The 26,099-nt window shown below is 44.1% G+C and overlaps 1 protein-coding gene and 1 long non-coding RNA gene across 2 annotated transcripts in view; both read left to right on the top strand.

Annotated features, from left to right (window-relative positions):
• EIF2B3 (eukaryotic translation initiation factor 2B subunit gamma) overlaps nucleotides 1-26,099 on the top strand; it is a 94,331-nt gene that overhangs the window by 60,201 nt on the left and 8,031 nt on the right. The window contains exons 7-11 of the mRNA XM_027462613.3: nucleotides 5,766-5,896; nucleotides 6,542-6,735; nucleotides 10,887-10,964; nucleotides 11,416-11,564; nucleotides 23,180-23,283. Of these exons, the coding sequence (XP_027318414.1) occupies nucleotides 5,766-5,896; nucleotides 6,542-6,735; nucleotides 10,887-10,964; nucleotides 11,416-11,564; nucleotides 23,180-23,283 (656 nt within the window). The remainder of the gene's footprint in view (nucleotides 1-5,765; nucleotides 5,897-6,541; nucleotides 6,736-10,886; nucleotides 10,965-11,415; nucleotides 11,565-23,179; nucleotides 23,284-26,099) is intronic.
• On the top strand, nucleotides 11,571-19,551 carry LOC140003001 (uncharacterized). The gene is made up of 2 exons (XR_011810869.1): nucleotides 11,571-18,364; nucleotides 19,279-19,551. It is a non-coding gene; the product is annotated as an uncharacterized lncRNA (long non-coding RNA).

Below are 26,099 nucleotides of genomic sequence, written 5' to 3'. Positions count from 1 at the left end.
AGAAATTCCAGCATTTTTAGCAGTGAATCAGGGAGAAGAAGGGGAAAAGGCCCGTAATTGCTTTTTCCATTGTGCTTGTTAAAACCGCATTGTGGGAAATGGACCCAAACACTGTCTTTTAAGTGGTGTTGAGTCTGAGGCAGGTGGTATTAACTCGGGACTGCATTAACTCTTTTCAAATCTCTTTCCTGTTTCCTCGAGGAAACATGCCTGGTGTATATATGTGGCAAGGGCTGTTTGCCTGCCTCTCGCATTGACATTTTAATTTGGTCCATGATATAAATATCATTTCCCTAATCCCCCTTGCCCTGACCCTGTTTTGTCTTTTCTTCAAAGTGAGTTGACTTTTTTTTTTTTTTTTTTTTTTTTTTCCCTGAAGGAGGGGGGAGGAGATGGGAATGGTGGCTGGCTGCTCTAGTTTGGAGCATTAAACGCTGGGGAAAAAATCTCCGAGTAACTGTTGTTTCTTTCTTTGTATTCACATGGAAATTTTTAATCTCCATCAAAGGATCAGGAGAAAATAACGTTGAGATTCAACAAGAGAGCTCCCAGCTTACATGGAATTTTTAAATGTTATTTGGCTTTATCCTTTAAGCGATGAGAACCATGAACTATGTACCTACAGGGTTCAGAATTAACTTTTCTCTTTCTTCCAACACACCCTTTTTTTTTTTTTTTTCTTTCTCTCTCCCCGTTTCTTACATCTTTATTGTTCTGAGTAAACACGCAACTTCTTTTGGCCAAAACTATAAGTGCCTTAGGATTTGTTTAGTTGTATTTATGTATACATTTCTAACGTTAATTATGAGCACCAGTCTGAAATACAGCCTCATGTTCTCCTTTTGATGTGATCTGAAGAATCTCTGTGCAAGGCCACAGAGCAGAGATCAGAACCCAGCCCACTGTATGCACGGAGTCATACAAAAGCTAACATTAAACTATTAAAAAAAAGAAAGACAAAAATGGGTAAGAAAAGGGCTAATAATCTGCTTGCTTTAGGAATTGCAGACGCTATCTGTGCCTGTAGAAATAGCTGCTTGTGCTAATAATGATAGCAAGTGAGACCCCCTGTAACCAGTCCAGGGAGGGCAATAGCAGATTTCACAGGTGGGTGCTGACAGCAATGGTACATTTCACGCTTCATCACAGATTAATAAAAAAAAAAAAAAGGAAGGATATTAAAATGCTAATACTCATTAATACTGTTTTATGGTGTTTAACATTAAACATGGAAAATGAAAATGAATGACAGCTGGTAAATGGAACTGACAGTCCTGTTCAGGCTTGTAAGGAATAGCTGCAGGAAAGAAAAGCTGGGGATGCTCCCATCCTGCAGCGGGTCTTGCCAAGCAGCACCTCCTAGTACCCAGCCGTTTGCAAGATGACTTAAAGTTACACTTAGGTAGGCTGTTCTGTTGCTGGAAAATACTCAATGAGATTTTTTTCTTTACCAGCATTGGTCAGAACCGTTATTCTTTGTGTTGTCTGAAAGAGAGCCTCCAGCAATATGTACATCTAAGGAGCAGAAATCACAACCCACTGAAAGATTGTGAAATATATTTGTTTTTAAGTTTAGCTGGTCATCTTTGTCTTTGGTTGGTTGATTGGTTGTTTTTCCCAAACCCGTCTTGCATTTCAGTTGGCTCCATTGTTCTTCATTTCTCACAAAAGTTTCAATAAGCTTGTTTTCATCCCAGAGACAGCTGTATTTGAGCTGACCCTCTGTGATCCATAATATAATATAATATAATATAATATAATATAATAATAAAGAGACACGGACTTCAAACATCCAAAGAGACTTACCTCTGCAATATCACAGACTAACTTCTGCTTAGCTATGTTTAAATATGAAATTTAAAGATGCGAGATATTTTCACCTAGTGTTCTTAACGAGTTAAGGTTTGGGTGGAAGTCAAAATTTTAACTCTGCCCTTTTTGTCATACAGAAATGCCAGGAATAGTGGGAAGACATCACAGCGAGCAGGGACCAGGGATAAAGGGATTCTAAAAGCATAGTACTTCTTTCTCCCATGGTGACAGTACTCAGTAAAGTTACAGTTGTTTGGCCAAGTATCCATTCTTCTATCTGAGTATTTTAGGTTTGACATAAATTTATTCTTGAATATCCTAGATTTGTAATGCCTAAGTCTGAGAAGAATCACCAGGTCAGGGCAGGATAGCTGACTGTAGATGAGTGATGTGTACTCTGAGCTGACATTAAGTGCATGACTTTTCCCAGGAATTCCTTTGCTGTTGTGTTGTTGGTTTTTGTTGTTGTTTTAATCTCGTCTTGAATTTCCAGCTGTTTCTTGCACATACACCATGAATTTCAGCTGCCCCGTTGTCTTCATTTCCCCTGTGTACGCACTGTCTCTTGATACACTTGCTGATTTCCTCTTCTGATGTGACCTACTGCCTGAACAGAGGATTCCATCCCGGATATATTTATTCATTTATATGCTTGAAATGTTATCAAAATCAACACATTCCAGAACTGCTGCCATCTCTCGTTTTTCTCAAGAGACTGAAGCCACGTTAGGTGCTCCAGGGTACCCCTTCCTTTACAAGAAGCAGTTTATTGGCACTGTCAATCTTGGGTTAATTGAAAACCTGCTACTTGGCAGTTTAATTGAAAATCTGCTACTTGCTGCTGAGGTGAAAACAGACAGATATCACTTCAAAAATAAAATTTGGGGGAATGAAAAACCACGAAAAAGGCTTGTCACTTCGGCTGGAATTTACAAAAGCATGTTTATTTTGGCAAATGCTTCTCAAAAGCAGGTTCATTTTTATCGTCTCTACCGACTGGATTAGCCTGGGAGGTGTCAGACCATGGTTACTCAAATTTGGCTTATTGCTGGGTTTTTGCCAACATTTTCTATGCCCTTCTCTCCTTCTACCTACCCCTCCACTTTCTTTCCCCTGGATGTAGTAGATTTTTCTTTATGTTGATCTCAGCGGGTGTTTCATTCGTACTCCTTGGTGCTGGAGGAAATAACGTGCTTAGAAACCAGGGTGCTGCCAAGTTTTACAATTTGAAGAGAATTAAAAAAAAGCTTTAAAATTAGCATCTTACACTTTCTAATTCTTAATATACGCGTGTCGTTCAGAATGTTACTATAAGAATTTTTATCACATTGGACCAGAAACATCTTCAGTTTTTCCCCTGAAATGGGGTTACAGGCTGGTTGGTACTTCCAAACTCTTGATAATTGATTTTTTTTCTTTCGACGAAGGTTCTTCACTCCTATCCCTCCTTTGATTTGAGTTCCTTTTCTAGTCCCAGCCAGATGTTTGCCTTCCCCAGTTGTTGACAGTCGGATAATATTCTCACGCTATCACTTCATATATCCACGCTTGCAAGATCTGTCGCAAAAAATTCCCCAATTTTTGTCGCTGTGAGCCTTGCTGCAAATGTTTTAATTCTTTCCAAAGGAAAATTCCTTTAATGTTACAAATAAGTTCTGCTTAAACAGCAAGCAAAGGCAAACTTTCCCCTTTTTCCTTTTCCAGTAAGAAGGGTGTGTTCCTGGGCCACATCTTATAGATGACCCAGAGACTTTCTCCACCTTTGCCGAAGGAATGTGGCTGACACTTCAGAGAATTGCAGGAAAACTGCAGGAACTTTGCCAAGAAAGAGTAAAACAGCAAAAAACGGGAAAAATTTTGTCTTTCCATCTTTCCTCTGCTTTCATTTCCTACCGTGTTGTGTTGTCCTCTGCATCGGACTATTTAAGGCTGCCAAATACTTGGCTATTTTATAGGTAATATATCTTATAAATGCCATGGCCAGCCTCTGAGGGAAACACAGGATTGTCGGTTTTGGATGGAGTATAAAACCCGAGCAGGAAATCATTGCTGAATGGCACAGCTGCAGGCAAACATTTTAGGCTAGTAAAGTGCCCATCTGCACAGCCACACGTGGGGCGGCAGCGGCAGGGTGTGCCTGCAGACGGAGAGGGTTTGTGATCAACGGGTGAAGTGGTTTGCTTCGTTAGCTCCTGAAATGCAGCTATCTGAAGATGGTTATGATGTTATTTTAAAGAACGGAGATTTCAGACCAGAGCTTTCCCCTTTTCTTTAAAGAAATAAAAGCAGAATTTCAGCTGTGGGATGGGCGAGATGACCCCGCTGCCAGACGGAGGATGTGGCACAACCTACAGTGAAGGACTGGAGGAAAAGCTCCTCGAGGAAAAGGAAAACACCATGTTTCTTCTTAGGGCTGCACTGGTGATCACATCTGAATCCTCCTGTCAAAATCAGAGATAGGAAGGTTTGTTCAGGCCTTTAGTTCTGTCTGTGGTGTTCACCTGAACAGGGACCTGCAGGGGTTGTGACCTGTGTTTGATAAAGCACGAGCTGTTTAAGATCCCACTTAGCTAGAGGGTTTGCCAACTTAAAATTACTTTCAGGAAACTCATTCCAGCACTTTCCTCTTTTAATTTCACCTATTATTTGTTCCTAGCCTTGCTATTTTCCATTCTGAATAACTCCCCTTCTTTTGCAAGTTATCATCTGATGAGTTCATTTAGTCAAGCTCTCTGTGTTTAGTTTTCCCAGTCCTTCCTCTGAAGTTCAGCACTTCCTGCTACACGTGCCAACTTGCAGTTTATTTTCCGCCTGATTTTCCCAAGCGCTACTTTCAATAATCCACAATTCAGTAACTAAATGCAGATTGTTAAAATAATGAAACAACAACAATAAAGCTCTTTTAAGACTGCAGCTCATGCTCTGCAACTGTAACAATGATTCATTTGTTGCTGTTTTTTTTTTCCCAAATACTTTATTGAAAAATAGAATTACCTTCTAGTAGTCAAAATTAAGTTACAGGGGTTATAATCTCATTGCACAGTAGACTTTCTACACTGATATTTGTCTACTGGGAAGGTTTCTTCTTGATTCATTGTAATGTATAAATCGATGCAAGAGGGGAGATAATCTAGTGATTGTGGTCATAGTTTAAAGCATTTATGGCTTAGGTTCAAGTCCCTGCTTCATCACAAACCTCTCACAACTTCTCTGACTCCTGCTGTTGAGGTGTCAAAACTAATATAGCAAAAATTGAAATCTGTACATGGGGAAAATGCTGAAATCTTTGGAAGCTTTTCTATTGAATTTGATGTATTTTGGACTGGTGTGCCTAAAGAATATGAAACTCTTGGGACCTAAACTTGTTGATTTCTGTTGGTTAAAGGGCTGAGACTTTAAAGTGCTCTTGATGGTTCACGTGTGCAGGAGGACATCATTAATGTCTATATTAGAAATATCTTCATTTAAGAATCAGATATTTCAGATATCCTTGAGCATTTCCATACTTTTGTCATAAAGAGAAGGAACTTCTTTGGGGTTTCCCCTATACACGCTTTATTCTCTCTTTTCCTGTAAACAGATGCCATTTTTAAGCCATGTAAAATGGATTTCAGTTGTTGCCATTGTGGTGTTGGCACTGTTCTGCATTCCATCTGCACACCACCATGAATGGCAGGGTGATGCTTTATTAAATTATAGGCATTTCTGTTACAATATAGGGGAACTGGTTCTGAAGATAAAGCTTTTTCCCTGTTTTGAACCTTCCTTTACAAATTAATGTATTAAGAAAGCACATGACTGCTGGACATAGCCTTAGTGCCACATGTCTTGGGCTATCTGGCATTTGGATTTGTGCTCATGAAAAACTGCAAAATGCTAATGTTATGCAAAAAAAAATGAAGGTACGTGAGTTTTAAAGTTCATGGACTTCAGGTGTGCATCTCCTTCCCCAGGTCAATCACATCTCTCCGGAGTGAACTGATTCCACATCTGGTTAGGAAACAGTTCTCTTCTCCTACATCATTGCAGAAGGGACTCAACAACAAAGAAGAGGACCAAAAGAAAAAGGAACAAGCATCCCTAGGTCAGTATGACTATCAGAAATTCAGCGAAGGTTTTAAATCCCATATACTGCAGCTGAAGTGTTGGAAAGAGTACAGAATTAGCTTGAAAAATTTGGTGTTTTGTTTTGTTTTGTTTTTCTCTTTCACTTTTTGGTAACAAAGATTCTAGTAAATTTCTCTTTAAACAGTATTGTGCATTTTACGAATATCTTTGTCCTCATTTATTTTGGTGTAAATCAAGAACAAATCAGCCAGGTGCTCTATTTTTTTTTCCAGAATCCAGTATAGATAAATGCACCTTTGAGAATGTAATTTTAGGAGGCAGTTCCATTGTGTAGGGCAACAGACAAAGCCTTAACCACCCTGCACTGGGAACTGGACAGGATCTCAGATGGTGGAATTTATTTTTAGCATTTCCACAGTCTCCTTGTCTGACCTTGGGCAAAACATTGCATTTGTCCTGATCCCTTGATTCCCACCTGCAGAATAAAAATAAGCACTTACTCACTAGATGTGATAAAATCTGTTAATGATTGCTAAGTATCTAGCCATTCAGATGATGTGGGGCAAAGATTTCCCTTCACCAACAGTATTTTAATAGTACTCCTCTTCAGAAAGCATTTCATTAAATCCTGTCTAACTTCATGCATGTGTGTGTTCTCCAGACATTTATAGTTTCATAAAGGAAGATAATAGCTTGCTGAAACCTGCTCCAGATAACTCTTGTTGGAATGATCATAGAGGAGATATGAACGAAACGCTCCACGAAGGAAAAGTGCGCTGCTACGTCCATATAATGAAAGAGGGACTGTGCTTCCGAGTGAATACTCTGGGGTTGTATATTGAAGCTAACCGACAGGTGAGAAAAATGAAGAGTGGGCATGTGGCAATACAGCAGTTTAGGAGATATTTTGGTCTCCAGGAATGTCTCCCTGTGATACAACCGAGCAGTGTGTGGGAACTGAACCAGTGCCACGTTATCTGCGCACATCACCCTCCTGGTTGCTGGATAGGGACGTGAGACGAGGAAACAGTTCTGTCACTAATTTCCTCCGTAGCCTTGATTTAGCCAAGAAAATCCCCACCCCAGATACTCTTTCTGGGATTTGTCGGTGACAAGAGAGTCAAGAAGTGTGGAAAATAAGGCTGGAAGTAGCTTTAATAGATCATCCAGTCAGCGTCCTCCATGTCCTAAAGGCAAGATCAGTCCTGACTGGACTCTTGGCAAATGTTTATCTAAGTGATAATGGCACAGATTATTAATGTTTTGCAGGAAGTCTTAAAACTACCCATACATTCAGAACGCCTAATACTTTCCATTATGAAAGAATTATGTTTTAAACAGGTTTCAGTACATTGGCACTCCAGGTAAATACAGAGGTGATATGTTGATCTGTTGCAGCTTTCATTTACTTTCACACTGCTGAGAATTCATAAAATAAAAGGTCGTAGGGGAGGATTATAAAAATCCTAGCTAATGAGATGATGATTAAAAGCTTTTACTCCTAACATGAATTATTTTTTTAACTACGCTGGCTGATGCAACTTACAAGTTCTCACTTTACTCTCCAAGTGATGAACTTAATGCTGTGAGGGTGGACAATTTCCTCTAGTTTTGCAAGCTTGTAAGGGAGTGCAATAGGGGGGGTTCTCAGGGTTTCTGAGGTTTCTTAGGGATTCAGGGTTTCTGGAAGCAGGGCTGGGAGAGCAGTATGTTGTAATGGGAGTCCTGGAAGTGGTCATTTCCTTGCCTTTGCTCTCAGACTGAGTTGATTTCTTTTTTCTAAAATTAATGAATGAATTTATGCAAATTAGAATTGCAGCATGGCAGAGTGATTTCACACACTGGAGCTTTTTCTCTTCGGTGCCTGCAGAGGAGCACAGAAATGAAGTTATTTGTTTTAAAGCTAGGGATGTGAGAAAGTGAGGAGGGAGGCAGCACTGCTGTCAGAAAGGGAAAAATTTCCCCAGGAACATCAGGAACAAGTGTGCCCAAAGGGTTAAGGGAGAATACCGCTTGCTAGGGGAAGTGTGCGTGTACATTTGGCAGCAGCCACTTCAGTAAAAAGTTATTGAGTTGAGCCAGTCAGACTCCATGTGGGTTTTGGTGGTGCTTGTTTTTTTTTTGTTTTTTAACCTAAATATTCTACATTTTGGTCAGTTCAGGAAATGTGTTTGCTCCTGGGTGGTACATAGAATTAGTGTTTTGAAATCACACTGGGGCCTTCAACGTCAGAAAGGATTTTCTTTGAATTTTTAACTTTTCCAGAATGGTAAAATTTCCAAGGAAACTATGCAGAGGTAAAGCATAAAACGGAGCTTAATGATGGGTTGTGAGAAGGGAGTTCTTCGGTGCCCCTGTATTTTGTTTTTCTCGTTAATCCTGATAAAAGATACACATATAGTTTTACGTCCTTTTTTTTTTTTTCTTTCCTTGTTTTGTTGGCCTCTTGTGAAGACTTCTGGTTTCTTGTTTGCTCGTGGTCTTCACAGACCAGATTCTGATTCCGAGCAAAGCCTGCACCTCTAATTTTGCTGTCCTAGAGGACAGACTCGCAGAGCAGTAGCAGTCCAGTCCAGTAGCCGTGGGAAGGAATGGCATCCTAACCCATTGCCCTTCTGGTGAGGAAACACTTTACTCACATCATTTCACTTCCAGCTGGGTTTCTGGATGCCTGCAGCCTGTGTGTGGGCAGGTGGGTTCAGGAGGGAGTTATCTTCAATAGCAGGAAATAGTTTCTTTGTAAGATGAATTAAATCCAAACACATCTTAAACCTTCCCTTGACCCAGGCACTCCCTCTGACTCCTGCCCCCTATCTAACCTTCCTTTTCAGAGTAAAATGCTTGAGCTGGTAGCTTTCTTGGGTCACCCCTCAGGCTGCACTACCACCGACTGATTCTAATAAGGGTTTTGCTCTGGCCGGTAAAATCCTTTATTTATTTTAACACACCACCTTTCTACTGAGGGAGGCCAGGAGCCTTTCCTCGTTTCTTTCCCTTCCCACAGAGCAGCACTGGACAGCAGGAACCCTTCCAGCCTACGCTGTAGGTAATGCCTTGGCGTGTCCTGGAGCTATCTGGTATGGCTGCCCCGTGGCAGGTGAGGACAATGTCCCTTCACCAAGCCTGTGTGTAATCCACCTGGCTTGGCCTAGCTTGTAGTGTTTTGGTAAGCTGGTGGTTTTCTGTAATGCCTGCGGCTTGGACTGAAGGATATAACCTACCTCATTGCTTTTAAAAAATAATAATTAAAAAAAAAAACACAGAGAAAACATAAGTCTAGTAGGAAGACATCTCCAAGAAGTGAAGAGTTACAGGTGTAGAAATGTCTACTGGGGACAGCAGGCACCCTGAAGAGGTAGCTCAGAGATATGAGCTCATCCGAGCTCATCTTATTCATCTGAATGAAGTATCAACTGTGAAAATTCTTATCACATGAAAAACAGCACTATTTGCCCATCCTTGCACGCTGGAAGGGAAACGGGCTGGTCATATTATGAATATCTGAACAATTTCCTGCAAGTATCATCTCATTTGAGATCTTGAGATATTTTTTTCTGATCTGATCCCAACTCCTTCAGATCTGTAGGATCTGCTTGAGGTTCCCTCCCTAGCTACCAGCTCTCATTACCCCAGCTTTCCAAGGAAGCCATTTCACCGTATCGCACTGGATGGCAGCTCCTTCCTGACAAGTGTGGAAATTGCTGCCAACTCTCAGCCAAATTTAACGGCAAGAGAGATCTGGAAGATACAGCTTCCCGAAGAGTTTTGTCAAAATAGATGCCTAGGTAGGGAAGAGAGAGGCTTAATGAGTGGCCTTTCCTCTGCGTTCAGGCAATCCCAGTTAAACCATCACCGTGCTGAGACACAAGCTGCCCTCCCCGATGGGCAGTCAGCACATGCCTGCTGCTGGCCGAGCAGCACAAGCAGAGCTCTGCACATCCACAGCATGCCCTGCCTCTCACCCAGGCACGTGGTCTGCCTTGGCACAGACCTCTTTGCACTCACGCATCGGTTTGTCACCTTCTCTGTTTCCTTGCCTGCCACCTCTGTCACACCAAGGTGCATCTGACATTGCCTCACCGCTGCAGGCGGCTCTGTGCAGCTCCGTGTCTGCGCAGCACCGTGTCTGCAAGGCTCCTGCCTCGCCTGGGATCCTCATCCCTGCTGTCATCGCCTCTCCTGCGGTGTGTGACCTTGGCCCCAGCCTGACGCCAGGAGAAGCAGAGTGCCTCAGGCTGCTCTTTCACCTAGAAAAGGGGGAATGGTAGCGTGATATCCCGTCCTCCTGCTGCACTGGCTCCCCTTTCTTTTTGGGAGCCAGCTCAGAATTGCTCTCGATGGATTTGTTCTTGGCTACCTAATGGACCGTGTCTCTCTCTATTACCGTTGCTACTTTGTCTGCTTATCAAACACCTGTCTTCTCTCTGTCAAGAGCCTTTTCTTCTGCAGCTTTCTGCCATCTGGAATAGCTACTTGATCAACTGTAGTTTCTTTCTTCTTACACATCTGAAATACTTTTTTTTTTTTTTTTTTTTGCCTGCATCTCAGCATGCTGCCTTATTGAGTGGGCTAAACACAGTCATCTTTTTAAGCCAGTTTCTTTTATATTTGATCCTACTTGCATCTCTCTGCTGCATTACCGAATGATAAAACATTCTGAAGTGCGTTTAAAATGGCAGATGATGGGCAAACCTGTAAAGTAGTATATGGGATGCCGCTGTGTCCTGCTGCAACCTGCAGCCTGCTTGCTGCTGGTGGGAAACTGAGTTTAAAGGGAGACATGCAGTACGTTGCAGAGGACACACACCTGCCTCCTTTACAAATGGGAAGACAATAAACCCCACATATCTAGTTAGAGAATTAAAATTCAGGAACCTACTTTTTCCTTTAAGTTAGTAAGTTTATGACATAAGGGCAATGGAAACCAAAGCCATCTTTGAGCTGTTTATGTGCCATCCAGATACAGCCTAGTCGTGTTAAATTCCAGTGCTGGTTTCTTTATTCAGGTTCCCAAACTATTGCTTAATCTGGGTCTGGAAGAGCCACTGGTTCACGGGTCTGCACAGATCACTGATAGAGGCATGGTAAGTGTTCCCTTTGTTCGTCTCTGCTCTTTCTATACAGTCTGCATGCCCTTTGCTTCAAGAACTGCTTCCTAAAATTCAGTCCCACTGTTGGATGAGTTCTGACGTACAGAACTGCAGTGTGAGTGGTGCAGCCCAGTGCCTGCTTGTAGGCTCTCTCTTGAGTTCCTGCCTTTCAGTTTCTGTCTTTGAACACGTTTGGTAAATTCTAATTTAATTTGGTAAATTTTAAAATGGAATTTTACTGAGCTAATAAAGCTTGGGAAGACTGTCCAATCTACGGGATGGGCCCCAAATTTTTGGTCTTTCCTCTGCCAAGAATCCCTGAGGCGAGAGCAGTGTGTGCTCTGTGGATGAGTGCTTGAGACGTGCTGGTTGGAACACATGTATGGAGAACACATACTGGAGAGATCCAGGTGCTTTTGCCAGTTTCCGTTCTTTTCCTCCCTAGGTTGGATCAGACAGCATCATTGGGTCGTCTACGCAAGTGGGGGAGAAGACATCCATTAAACACTCCATCATTGGCAGCATGTGTACCATAAAGGACAAAGTTAAGATAACGAACTGCATCATCATGAATTCTGTTACAATCGAGGAAGGGTATGTTACCTCTTTGTATTTCAGGCCCCTAAATTTTCCGTTCCCTTTTCTAGATAGATTCCGAGACTGTACTTTCTGTCCTGTCAGTAACAGTAGATCACAGTGGAGATGTTTCTAAGGCACAAGTCAGAAATGTCTCTGAAAACAGGCTAAAAATGCAGAAGTGAAATGATTTAATGAGTGCTGCAGGCTTGGAACACAGTTTGCTCTTTTTAGAGGAGATCATACCATCTTCAGAATGTGGAAGTAAGTTAAGAGGATGTATGACTCTATAAATTTGTGTGCCATTTCTCTAAGCTTTATTTTAGTAGCTGGGTCTATGAGTATATCTAGAATATTTGGGTCAGGAGATATATTTTAAAGTGGTACACTTACCAACTGGAAATGATGTTATCACCTTTGAATATTACAACTTTCCCTAACATTTTCTTTGACCCTTTTTTGTCATCCTGCAAGCTTTAGTTTACTATTGTTTATGCTGAGTAATAGAATGAATGAATACATTTTTCAAAGAGAAAATCTGTCAGCCAGTAGAGGTTTCCTATGCATTAAAGACACTAACTACATAGGTAGCCTTGAACCGTTCATTTCTAAATGTGGGAAAAGTGGCATATATGTAATTGTTGATGTCTGCGTGCCCCCATCTTTCCATACAAGCTGGCTTCCTGTGGATGTCAGCGGAAAGGAAACTGCTGATTGAGTCTGTGCAGGCCTGTATAAATTCCCTCCTCCTTCATGGCTTGAGGTTTGCTTAGGGCCTCAGGAAAAAGGCCAAACTCTTAAAAAACGCCAAGTTGGCTCTGGAACCTGCATATCTGAAAAACAAAAAACCCAAAGGATGTGGGGTCTATGGAGGATACTACTGTTACATAACTAAATTACAGGTAAGTATGGTACCTTGCTGCCAAGTGTTTGTCTTTAATAGAAATCCACAGTAATTTCAAACACATCATAAATCAGAATTCCTTTGAGTATAGAAAATAGCTGGTTTCCAGTGCAATTGCAAATGGATCCAGTATGGCTGTATCACAAGTGCTGCTGTCATAAGAAGTACCAGAAGCTCTCTCGTTTGATCATGGGACCCTCTGTCATTTTGATTAATGAATTGATGCCACAGTCGTCATAGTATGGTTCTGCATACGAGGTGAGCAGCTCTACCACAGAGGCAGCTGAGTGTATAAATAGTGGTATTTTTATGAAGAGTCCCAAATTAGCTTGTGTTTGTCTTCACTGTTATGTAGTAATACTGTTTTCTAAATCCCAAATCAAGCTCAAGAGTCATTATCATAAGCATTCAACAAAATTCCACAGGCATTATAAATATGATAAGATACTAAAGCTAACTTTTTGGGTCAAATTTAGTAAATTTTTGGAAAACAGTTTATTCCCTGGTCACTCTAAGTGCAAACAATGTCATCACCAATGAATGAAAAATCTTGCAGTCCCTGGAGTTTTCCCCTTGAGTAGTTCCACTGATACACTGGAGTCAGATTTGTAATCATTCATCTCCAGCCAGAAATAAGATCGTAGACTGTGGAGCTTCATTTAAAAGCATCTTGTAATTCATATTGCGTAGATCTGCACGGGTACAGCACTGATAAAGTATTTTTTATTGCATCATTGTAATCTTTGAGATTAGAGAGGGATGAAGTCATGCATACACAGGTGGTGAGATACAGAAGTATCCTAGCTGCTAACTCTTGTTGAAAGAGGTCTTGCTTGTAACTCAGTGAAAACAGTTTCTGTGGATTTTGATCTTCTTTCATGTATTTGATTAAATCTGATGGATTTTTGTTAAAATGTTAATGATTCTGAAACATGTTGATGGACCCATTTGCAACAGTTGGATAAATTATGTGTGGTTTTGCTTTAAACTGCCCACAGTGGACAGCTTTGCTTTACAAACATCTCTTCTCCCAAGCATTTCTCAGTAACTAGGGCTTTACCTAATCACCGACTAAGAAAATGTCTTCCACTTTAGTTGGGAAGTCAGGATATGTTGGCTGATATGAATCAAAATGAGCAAATGAGCTCATAAAGTGCCTTAGCAGATCTTTTTTTTTTTTTTTTTTTTTTTTGCATAGCAAATGTTCTGATGTAAGCCAGCTTTAGCACCATCTAATGCATTGCATATTAGAAACTTCTGGAATTGCACCGAGAAGTAGATAAAACTGTATCATCTAACAAATATAAGTTCTAATGCTGGCATGAGCAGCTCCAGCAAATTATTGGGCTACTGTGTTGTATGCTAGTCTCACGTGAGCGAAAACTGAAGGCCAGTTCCAGCTCTGTTCATTGCAGGAATACCAACCTGAAGCAGTAGGCTGAGAAGACCGCCGTAGGGCAGATATTATGGAAAAGACAAAGCTGTTTAGATAACACAGAGAAGAAAGAAAGATCAGGTAAATAATTTGTGAAAGTCAGGAGTCTGGGAACAACAAAGTGCAAAAATTGCTCAGCATTCCGTTCTGAGCTCATTTATCAAGGGCTGTCATTATTCATGACGCTGCCTTGATAATTTTTTACCACTTACATCACCTCGAGCTTCTCTGGGTTGAATCTCACCTTTGTTTTTTTGCCACATCTTAGATGGAAAAGTGCTCAGCAGCTTCGGTTAATGGTATCAATACAAAGGAATACGTGGCGATGTTTTTATCTCACGGTGGTTCTCTGTAGTGTTGTGAATTGAGGATGCTGTTGGACATGCCGTAGTTTCTGGAGCTTTGGGACCCACAAATTATGTCTCCAGACCAGAAAGATTTGCTGCATTTGATACCAGCTTCTGGAATGGGTAAATAGATTCTTTCTGGGCAGATGGGAACACCACAAGAGGTTTACTACAAAACTAGGTTCTTATTGTTCGGCTGTGGTTGGCTTGTTATTGTAGGAACAGAGGTTATGACCTAGATGATGCCCTTTGAAACAGTTGCTTCAAAACTGAATGGCTCGAGAAATTTGATTTCACCATTGCATGCTGTTTTCAAGCTATGATCCCTTCTCCAGTGATGGCTGAAGTGTCTGATATTCTGCAGGAGCAGTAGCAGGGGTTTTGGTTTTCCCAGCCCTGGCGTGTAGGGGCTTCTGTTAAGCTATGTATGTCTCCTGTGAAGTGATTTGAGTAGATATGAATCCCCCTTAGAAGAGATTACAGGGGATTAAAGAAGTTAGCAACACGGGCAAAATAATTGCTAGTCCTTTCTTAATGTGTTTCCCGCTGTGAGCTAATTCTTCCATCAATGAGACAATAAAATAGCGAAGATTACATACGTGCTGAATGATGGCCATCCTTGACCAAGCTGGGAGGGACGTAATTTATACAACAGCACAAGTGCTGAGAGATGCTGACTGCCCAGGTGACAGGCTGCAGCGGGGAAAGGCTTCTTGTTTCCCTCTGCACGGCTCCCCAGAGCTCGGTGACAAATGGCTGCACTGAGTTACGTGGCTGGAGAGAATTTACTCATCGAGCTGAAATTACAGGGCACGCGAAAACTCCGTGCGTCTGAATGCTCCTGCGGTAGCTGTGCATGTCCCGAGTCTGGGTTGGATTTGGGGCTGACCCTTTTGTTTGTTGTGTGGGTTAGATGTGGTGCCGTGCAGCAGGGCCCCTCCAGCCCCAGGTCTTTGATGTAGGGGTGCTCTCCTTGCAGCCCGCTCGCCTCCGCTGTAACGCTGGCAGCCTGGGGACTTGGCAGGCAAAGGAGGTGACACGGTGAGCTGTGAGAAGTGCCGGGGGGTGGTGTGAATATTTGCTGTTGGGGAAAGTTAGATGAGTCTCGCCGGGAAATGGGGTAAACCTTAGGGAACTCTGATATCTGGGCAGAAAGGATAGGCTGGATAAAAAACGTGCATGGAGGACTCAAATACCCACATTATTGGAGGAAGGACTGACACCAATTAACGTTATGCTGGCTGAAACTAGTGTCTAACTCGTTCAGTCACTCGAAGACAGTAAGTTATGGGTTGGGTGGCGTTCATCAGGCTCTGGCTACTCGTGTTGAAGTGGGAGGCGCAGACACCGTAACGTTACTCGGTGAGTGGACTGCAGCGAGACCACGTGCGACTAGTTAACCGCTGCTCTCGTGTACCACATGGCTCCAATTTATTGCTACTTTTCTTTGAGAAAATGTACAAAGGAAGAAGACAACAAGCAAGCTGAGCTGGATTGACTACTAACTGCAGATTGATTGTGAAGTTTATTGGTTGTTTCCTCAATAGTGCCAAATCAGCACCTGATGTAGAAGCAGCAAGCGGTTTGAAGAAAGTTGTAATTAAAACCAGGATGGAATCGAGCATTTATAGGGGTTCAGCACATAAGTGGTCTTTTTCCCGTTGGATAATAGCAGTACAAAGGAATGATCCCATTGCCAAAGCAACGTTTTGTTGAAATTGTAAAATATATTTTACAGTGCGTTCCCTCATGAGAAGGAGTGAGGAGATGAAGTCGTTTCCAGCACCATAGCTTGCAAAGCTGGGAATTAAGTTGTGCTTATGCAGGGATTCCCAAACTTGTTGTATCCTGAGCTGTTGTCTTCTGGATGCTTGGTCTCACAATACCAATTGCACCCCTGCACTATGCTAACCTTGGAAAGAACAAGCATAGAATAGATTTTGCAGAAGGCACATGAAAAGTGAGTACTTAATTCAGAAAAAGCATATGCCTAGATTAAATATGGATAAAGCATATATAAATATAAAACATATCATGGATGTAGATAGGTACAAATATATAAATAAAGCTGCATATGGCCCTTGCCTATAAAAAGGGCTCTTATTTCTCTTGGTTATGTAGCAGTTATGTTCTGTCCTTTCTCTCCCACCTTTTGGTTTTATATTGTAAACTCTTTTGGTCAGGAACCGTAATTTTAATCCTCCTATTTAATTCAATGCACATGCTTCATGAGATACTGGATAGAGACAACCTCAGGTCAACAGAGTTTGCTTTCAGGAAAGTCAATTGAAGAAGAGAGGACAAACGAGGCAAGCAGTGAGCAGAAAGCAGGTAAGCTCCTTGCAGGGCCAGTTTTCACTTACTTTCAACAGCAATTGAATTCTGCTGTATTGTATTTAGGATATTTCTCATATAGTACCTGTTATCTTGTGAATCTCTGAACCATTATTACTATCAGCTCCTCAAAAAACATTTTCTTCTGGCTAGCTTCCTGGTACATCAATCTATCTCAAATAAATCACCTGCTCTTTAAACTCAGATACAGATGTTTCCCTGATAGCGCAGGGAGCTCTTCCCCGTTTTACAAACATCTTGTATGCCAAATGTTGAACTTAAAGCACAGGTCAGCTCTGAGAAGTGGCATTTTAAAACAGCTCCTCTCGTTCTGCTGATCTTCTTCTTCAGGTGGCCAGAGTTATGTCTGACTTCAGAGCTATAAATAAGCTTCTGCCTCCTGCTAGCCACATGGCTCTAATTGAAGAGGGGTATGCGCGTTTTCAAAGCATCTGATTGCTCGCGGGTTTTGGTGGGAATCTCTGTGCAAGTGCCATCAGTGCTGTTGAAAATTTTCCCAGCCTGGGTATGGAGAAGGAAGAAATTCTCCCAGTGCCAGATTTTTTCCTCTGAGTTCTTGAGGGGACTGCGGATTTGAACAAGTTGAGCGTAGCTCCAGGAAGCCAGTCTGTTTTTAAGGGCAACGTTTAGCAGGTCCTCTTTTACTTGTAAACCTGGCCTGTACGATATGGAAGTTGATTTAACCAGTAATGTCCGACGGAGGGCTACAGTGCTCAGTCCCGAACTGCTCTTGAAAACCCCAGGGAAAACACGTGTCAGTTATCCCTGTCAGTCTGACTGGGCCAGCTGGGGAGCAAGCAAAGCAAGCTCTGCGATGGGAGTGAAGATACAGCTTTTCTGCTCTGTTACCTTAAAATAGACATGGATAGCTTCTCCTGGGCATCAGCTGTGCGTGTGTAAAGCCATGCAGGATGTGGCCCTTCCACCCTGTAAGAGCGAATCCAGAGGGAGGTCAGTTTTCCTGCCTAGGGTTTCCTGGTGTGAAACTGGTTTCAGCGTGTGCTTTTGCTGAAGTGTGCAAAACCGGGCTTTCAGCTACATAAAAGGCCACCAATTTGTTTGTTCCGAGATCAGCTGCATTTATCTGAAGTTTCAGAGGTGAGGCACAACCTTCCAGGCGACCTCCCCCAGCAGCCGAAGTTTCACTTAATAAAACAAGTTAAGGTAGGTTTGAGGCAACCCTTTAAGGTCAGTTGAACTTTCACTGGAAAATACGAGTGCTGGCAAGTATACGCAATATGTAATGCAAAATGTTTAGGGTGTGGGGAAGAAGTGTAAAGGAGCCATACCACAGTGATGAGCTTGGCTAGAAAAGAGACATAAAACAAGTTCCTTAGCAAAAACACCCTCGGAGACGGGTTAAGAATTTAGGGGGTTGGTAGAATGTTTTTGTTACCCCCAAGGGGAAAAACAGGAGATCAAAGCCCAAATTCACTTAAGAATGCTTTCTTTGAAATGTATCTATAAATTATAGCACGTACTGCTGGCATCTATTGTAGTCTTTGGTATTTACTTGAGTGCATAACGTGAGATCCGCAGTACCCTGAGTTGGCTCCTAAGTGTGCAAAACTAAATGTTGGTGAAGGCAACTTTCGGGTTCTCAAGTTTCCTAATGGTGTTTTTGCCTCTTCCCTGCTTCCCATGGTCTTCGTGCCTCGTCCCTGTGACTGCGTGGCCCAGCCACTGACACACAGGCTGAAGGGGGAGTCCTCGAGGGGCTGCTGGTGGGGTTGAGAGCTCGCTGCCCGCCTCCTTGCCACCTCTCCCCACCGTTAAGGTGCGTGCCGGGGCTGTTATCTCCTTGGTCAGGGCACAATGGGATGTTGCTCCCAGGGGAATCCACAGCTGTTACCCCTCCGTCAGCAAAGTAGCTGCCGAGGCATGTCACCCTTGGCTTTTAACTCCCAAATCAGTCTCTCTGCTTCCTAGCTCATCCGGAGGAGCAGGAGCCCTGACTCCTTGGCACGGCGGCACGTTGCCCACGGGCCGTCCTGAGCGTTACGCTTCGAGCTCTTTCTTCAGCTCGAGCCTCTAGTTTGAAGCGTTGCATTTTAGACACCTCATTTGCTTTGCTTCCCAACGGAGGTCGCGTCGGTTTTTTTGGCACAATTGGATTAAACCAGCAGACCTGGATAGCTTCCACGGGCGGTTCGGGAGCTTTGCTGTAAGGCAAACCTGTGACATTCATACCTTGCTCAGCTTGCACAACGCGGGCGAGAGCTGCAGCTGAGGTCTTGACCTCGGTTACTTAAGCCCCTTTCTCCCAGGAGCGTTCATCACTTTAATCACAGAGTCCTAAATAATCAGTGGGTAGCCTGTAATTAGGGGGTTGTGTCTTGGACTCCTGCAGCCTGCTCCCGGTGTGCTGAGCGCGGCGTATTTGGATTTCCCATTCCCCCCAAGGACGTTTGATCTCAGATTTACACGTTGGAAAATTAGGAAGGGTACAGCACCTCGGTCCCCTGGCAGGCTTCCTGCTTTCGGTGGTAGGTGCCTTTCTGTTCTGAAGTGTCTCGGCGCTGCAGCAATTGACACACTTGATTTAAGGGTTTGATTTATAGACTGATACTCGGGCTGAAAGTCAGCAGTTCCAGGGCTGCATAAATCAGCCTGTCTCGGGGACTAATACTTCCTTATTTATAATTTCGACAGGAGATGGAATTCTTTCTCAATTCTTTACATTTCTTTCAGATGTAATCGACCACCCTGTCCTTTGGTTTAAAGCTATGTGGCTTTGCCACAAATAGAGGGAGGGGAAAGCGAGCCGAGGCCAGGAATCGCCGCGCTATAAAAGCTCCATATTGTGTGCTCTTGGACTTTGCTTTCTCCCGGCTTCCTTCGAGCCCACACAAGAGATGGACTTGAGGTTTTTTTGGCTTTCTTCCCCTCCCCCCCCCCTCCCCTCCCTCCATACATACGCTGACCTTTTGGAAAAATAAATAAAAGATAAAGCCGGACCTGGAATGTTGCAGAATGTGTGTACATTTTGCTCTCTGTTGTTTTCTGCTGGGATTAGTTGTTTACAATGGGGGGGAGAGGGAGGGCAGAGGAAGGGAGGTCTGTGGCCTTAGCTGAAATTAGTGGCATTTCAGAGTGATCTTGTTAGGTGGTCTGCAGTTTAAAGACCTAAATCCTTGTAATCCCCCCATGCCTCCTTGGCCACTACTCCTTTTGCTCTTGTTCTCTCACTTTCAGGAGGAAAAAAAAAAAAGCCAGAGCCAGCCTCGCTGTCTCAGATGGAGGCGTGTAACGTACCCACATGCACCCGTGCACACACTCACTCTCCCGTGCTTTGCTTCGCACATCGTACCTGTGGAAGAAATTAATGCCTTAGCTCGCCGACATCTCCATCTGTTACCACTACAGGACCAGGCTTGTAAAAATGCTCTCTCTCGAACGCAGACGCGCACGGAATATTTTTATTTATTTTCCGCAAAAACGCTCGGCTGCCAGACTCGCAGTTTGTGATTGCACTTAAAACAAATTCAAATTGAAATTTCAGCCATAAATCAAATGCCCCAAATTAGTTCCTCTTGTGGGTTTGAACATGCTCTTTGGATTTTAAGGTCAGGAGATATCCGTTTTCACAGTGCTGAAAAGTTTAAAAATATACTACATTTTCAGGGCAAAAAAAATAAATATGGTTTGCATTATAAAGCTTTACATCAAATATGTGCATATGCACACACACACAACAGCTTCGATGAAGCCGAATGCTGTCGGAGCACCTTTGAGGACTAATGGCACCTAATTGTTAAGCAGGGCAGGAAACCCGGTGGCTATTTATCCGAGGAGAATACAGCACGTTACCCCGAGATGTGATATTTACCCGGTAAGAGAATAAAAGTTTATTCCTCACTCTTCAATTTAAAAAAAAAAAAAAATAGTAAAAATTAAATAAACACACAAAATACTTCTCTTGGCAGGCTTTCGAGCATACTTTTTAGAAAAAAAAGGCATTTACAAGTGGTTTCAAAATGGCTGTGTTACATCTGTCAGCGGGTGAAGGGAACACCCACAAATTGTGTTTTTATCTCCTGAAGTTTTGTTCCACTTGAGCAATAAAAGCCGGATTCGCTGCTGGGTTGTGTGCCTGGGCTAATCTTAGCACTGAGCACGGTTTTAAAACTCCTTCCCTCGGTGGGGTTGGTGAGGTTTGAGAAGCTCCCGGGGTGCCGGGGGGGTTTGGTTTTGTTTCCCCCTGGCACTGGGGAAGGTTTGCAAGCACCTGGCACAGCCGTGCTCGCCCTGGTTCCCTGGGCTGCCCTTCCAACACAGGGCTTGGCAGGACCCCCCCTTATCTTTGATGTTAATGTCATCAGCACTTGCTTGCTTACGGTGCTGTTCATTGCCCAGGAGTTGAAACGCTCTCCCCAGGCAGGCTCTGAACACGAATCCGACACCCTCCGACCACGACAGGAGCTCAGATCCCCCCTCTGCTGATGCCACGGGGGCGAGGGTCTCAGCCTACCCACGGCTCTTCTTGTGCCTGGGAGAAGTGATAGATCCTGGGAACCAAACCCGCTGGGGAGAGTGATGGAGGAGGAGGTGTTTGGGAGCATCCTGGTGGATGGGAGCCGTTTTGGTGGGCAAAGAGCGGTCCCTCCCATCCCTTTTGCTGGTCTTGAAAGCCAGCTGGGGATGGCAGCGGTGGTGGGCAGCCCTTGCTCCACCGATTTCATCTTCCAGCCCAATTTCCAGCACCGTGTTCCCCCAGCACACGCTGCTGCACGAGACGATGGCCTGAGCCCCTGCGCGGGTACCCGGGGCCATTGGGAAGGAAGCAGCTGGTGACAGTGTGAGAGCAAAGGCAGGCAGGGGTCTGCTGTGTATCCTTGCCGCTTTTTATCTTATTACCATGTTAGTAAAAACCTTGCCAAGGCAACCTGAGCTGGTTGCTCGTAGCGTAATTGCTCGCCTTGCCTCCTTGTAGGTCGGAGGAGGGGGAGTTTGAAGCAAGTTAAAAGAATGATTGTTCAGAGGGGACAGTCTGCTCAAGGGGAGCTGTAACTGCTAACCACCGTGGCTGAGGTCCGCTTTTATTGCTTTTACTCCTGCAGAATTAATGCCGTGTTTGTGAGGCAGATGGTTCCTGCTCTGGCTCACATGAGCGACAGGATTGTTGGATGTTTAATGGCAAGCTCTCCATACTAGATAAGGGGGATGTGTAAGCGGGAAAATACTGGGAATTAATTTCGGGATTGGCAGAGTGAGGATGGAAGCTGCTCCTCTCTCCTGAGGACCGTGGCTGGCTGGCTGGCTCTCCATTCATTGCAAAATGGAGGCTGAGGGCTATAACCTGGTACCAAAACCCCTCTGTGCTCTTAGTTCAAGCTCCAAGATGCCTCTTCTGTTCCCGAGCCAGCCTGATGGTGTTTCGCTGGTGCAGTGAGCAGTGGGGAGATGTGGGGTGAGGCAGGGAACGGCTGCGGGTGTCACAGAGAGGTTAAACCGTGGGACCCACCATGCAGAACGCCACTGAAACCAAAAACTTCAGAAAGAGATCAGCTATTGCAATGAGGATGGTGAGAATATCCACGGTTGTAACTGTCATTAACAGAAATGTTGGGGAAGAGAGATAAAATACCATGGTTTAGCACAGCATGAACGTGGGGGCACAGACTCCCTGCATCTCGGTGTGTTGTGTGTTTCTCTTACACCTTCCTCCCAGGCAGCTGGTTTGGGTGTGTGTTAGACTCGGTGTATTTAGGCGTTTCTTAGCTGGATGCCTTCACACTGTGTGTCCTCCAGTGATTTCTACCTCTCTCTGCACACGTAAAAATGAGGAAACAAATCATCTGCAGGCACAGACCAACGTGTAGTAACTCACTCAGCGTCTCAGTAGAGGAGTTATGGAGCTAACACTTGAACTCTGAACTTCTTTCCTAACGAGATGATCAGATCAGCAGATCTGAAAGCTGGTTACCACCAATTCAGAAACATTTTGGAAGAAGGTTCCTTTAACTAAAGCTCCAGCCTATGTAAATTTCAGATTTTGGTGTCAACTGGCGGAGCAGTTCCAGAGCTGCAGTGTGGGTCTCATGGGTTTGGTACTGCTGAGTAATTGTGTTCGCTTGAACATGAGATGAATAAAGCCATCCAGTTAAGGTATTGATCTTCTGCCCTTTCTGACCATCCCTTCTTAGTGCCTGGCGATCTGGAACGTATGAAACTTCTCAGCAGAGTTCACAGGGAAGGACTGGGCTGCTTCTCCTCTTTTTAACTGGGGAACTGAGAGAAAAGTGACCTGTGCAGTCACTCATACTGTCCGTGGAAAGGATGAAATCCACGTCCCAGTTCCCAGGCCAGTGTCCTGTCTGTGAAATCCTCTGGCAGGGCTTCCTCTGCTAAGGAAACGTACAGGAAAACTGTGCTAACAGGAGGTAAAACTAGAAACCCTTTTTTTGCAAACCTGCTCTGGCAGCTGGGTGTGAGGATCAGGATAAGAGTAGTGGTGTTTTCGAGAAAATAGCATAACTGAACCTACTTACAGAATTGTGTCATAGCCTTTTTCAATGTTCTGTTGGATTCCTTTGTTTTGTACCTGTCATTTTTAATCATATTCTTGCCTTACCTTGTGCTTGCATTGTAGGTGCTGTCTTCAGGGCAGTGTTATTTGTCATAATGCCGTGATAGAGAAGGGTGCAGACATCAAAGACTGTTTAATTGGAAGCGATCAGAGACTGGAAACCAAAGGTAAGTAGAGGAGCTGTATTTACAGTGCATTTATAATTACTTTTTAGAATTTCCTCATCCAGATTTTCTTCCTGTTTCTTCATAAAGTGCCAGTGAACAGTGGCAGCTCTGCAGAGTGCTGTCCTATAATATTGTTTTTTCATGGAAAGTACAGTTTCTTGGCACAAGAGCAGTTCAGGGACTTGCTGCTCAGGAGTTGGCAGGAGAACTTTGTTGTTATTCTGCAGAACAAGATTGGGTGCTGAGGCAGTCTTTTCCCAGAGACCACAATTAGATCATCTCCAAGTTGCCCTCAGCAGAAGGAGCTGTTATTTTGACTAATCCTCTGTGTGAGCGTCAGGGGTGGCGCAGTCAAATTATTGATCAGGCAGACACCCTTCTCTTTGTGCTGGCAACCCGGGCTGGCTGTCAGCGTGCTCCCATTCAGCTGCTCCAAGCAACAGCTCAAGGTGCAGCAGCACACTGGGAGCTGCTCTGCTCAGTACTAAAAATAAGGGCGGCTGTGCTCGGCTCTGCCTTTAGTGAAATGAAATGTTACGTTGGGGTTTCAGAGAGGTTACAACTATGTGGCCCTAATTTTGGGCAAACTTAGGCCGTCCAATCAAGCTGTGAGTGGTGAGGGCTTGGTAACCGCCTGAGTGGAACTGTTGATTTCCTGCCCGAAGAGATAATGGGCAGGAAATGGCTGTCTCAGTGACTGCATCCCAAGCAGAGGGCTTTTTAATGAATATTTATGGTTGGGGTTTGGCAGATCCCTGCTCTAGGGTGTGGACTGAGGACAAAAGTGAGTTCCTTTGCAGGCTCCATGTGAAGCTGTTTAGTCAGATCAGGATTTGTTTGCTTGCTTTGTCTTTATAGTATATGGGTGGTTTCCCAATTGTGAGTGTCCTCACACGGAGCAGGGTTTGCTCTTAATGTCGTATGCCATAACCTATTGTCAGCTGTCCATATGGAAATTTGTCCTTTAATTTGAAACTAGAATTAAAAGAGACCCTCAGAAACAAAGCTGCCATCCTGGAATTGGGTCACATACTGCAGGAAATACCCAGCGAGTGTGCTTTACCCTGTGGTCTTGGTCCCTCTGTACCACGATCTCTGCCTGCCCATGGCTTTGCCCAGCACATCACTCTGAATCGGTGGGTTTTGTAGGTTCGTTGCCCGCCTACCCCTGAAGATTTTCACTATTTGTGGTGCTTCATCTGTGCCTTCCCCTGAGCATGAGCCAACAGGAGAGCTGGATCAGGTCACGCTTGGTTGTTACCCTCCAGTTTGAAGTATGAGGAAACAGGGTGCAGATTTAGCGAGTATCTCAGGAAGTCGGACTATGCTCAATTTCTTTAGTAGATCATTTTAGACAGAAGCATCACACTTTGGCCTCACTCACGTCTATTTTGGTAGTCTCTTCCAGGGTGCAGACCCTAGTTTGGTTGATCTTGGTATGGAAATCACCCTTCCTTCATGATCATCCTCATCTGAACAGTTCCCAGGGTCTGTCAGCATATTAGGAGGGAGAGGAACGGGGCTGGAAGCTGTGGTTCATTTGTCTGTTCTTTTAGGGCCATGTGCTCACCTCTCCAAAGCTTAAATCCACTCCTCAGTGAGTCTGTGGCCCCTCCAGTTCAACTGTCCAGGAGCGTATGACTGACGTTAGCAGAGACGTTGGGGTGGATTATGAATACACCACTATGCTGAGCAAGAAAAAATAATGCAGCCTCAGTTCGTTCCCCTGCCTCAGTTTCCTAACCGGTCTGGAATTTCTTTGGGCTGGGGGTCAGGTTCTCCTCGGTGGTCTGGGATTTGTCTGTGAAGTTCATGACTTATTTCCTGAACTGTGGAGTTTTTCCAGCCCGGCATGTCTCTTCTGACCTTGCCTGGTCCCACAGTAAACTGGGCCCTCTTTTTTGCTGTGAAAGCATGCCACGACTTCCTTTCCCCTGCCCAAGACTTCCCGTATCTCGTGCCAAGCTTTTGGTGTGGCCCTGGAAGTCTGTTTCCATATTCCCCCTTTCATCAAGACTTTGGCTGTGTTGTTCTGTTTGGTAACTTTTCCTTCTTCAAGCCCTAGCCTTCACAGCCAGGTTACAAAAAAAAACTACTTCTCTTGGGTCGCAGCCACCTTTTGTTGCGAGCTGATCGCACCTCGGCAGACGTAAGCGGTAGCAGCTGGCTGTTGACCCCAGCCTGGGAGCTACACGCTAGAAACCACCTCAGCAAAGCTGCACACACCTTCCCAGAAACATTAAAGAAGGAAAAAAAAAAATGCAGTTCCTTATTCCAGAGCATCGGCCAGGATTTATCAAAGGTACAGAGCTCCCCGCACCATCCTGCTCAGCCCGGAGCTGGGTTTGCCGCAGGACCGGCTGTTTGCTCCCAGTGAGCCCTGCTCAGGGCACAAGAGCTCTTTGAGCCACTGACCTCCTTTCAGAAAGCGAAACTCCAGTTCCACGGAAGGAGGATGGCAGAAGAACAGCTACCACAAATGGTAGGCAAACGTAACTCAAACCAGCTCTCATCCTTTTTCCTTCTGCGGAAGAGGCAGGGGCATGTTTAGGGTGGTCCAAATGGTGCAGCTGGGAGTAATGGGATTGAATTAAGCACAATTTAGGTTGGATATCTGGAACATGTTCCTAACGATGTGGTCTGGTCGGCTGTGGGATAATCTCCCCGGGGACCTGGTGGGAGACCTCATCACTCAATAACAGGCTTGGCAAAGCTCTGGACACCTAAATAGAAGGAGCGCTCCAGCCCTGGTTTTTGGGGTAGATCAGATGCAGCTTGTTTCAGACCAAAAAGAAAGTTAGAGACAGAGGGGGCCA

This window comes from Anas platyrhynchos, chromosome 8, assembly GCF_047663525.1.
Source record: "Anas platyrhynchos isolate ZD024472 breed Pekin duck chromosome 8, IASCAAS_PekinDuck_T2T, whole genome shotgun sequence".
In the NCBI taxonomy this organism is placed as follows: Eukaryota; Metazoa; Chordata; class Aves; order Anseriformes; family Anatidae; genus Anas; species Anas platyrhynchos.
Note: the sequence above shows the minus strand (reverse complement) of the source record. Positions and strands in the feature narration are given on the sequence as shown.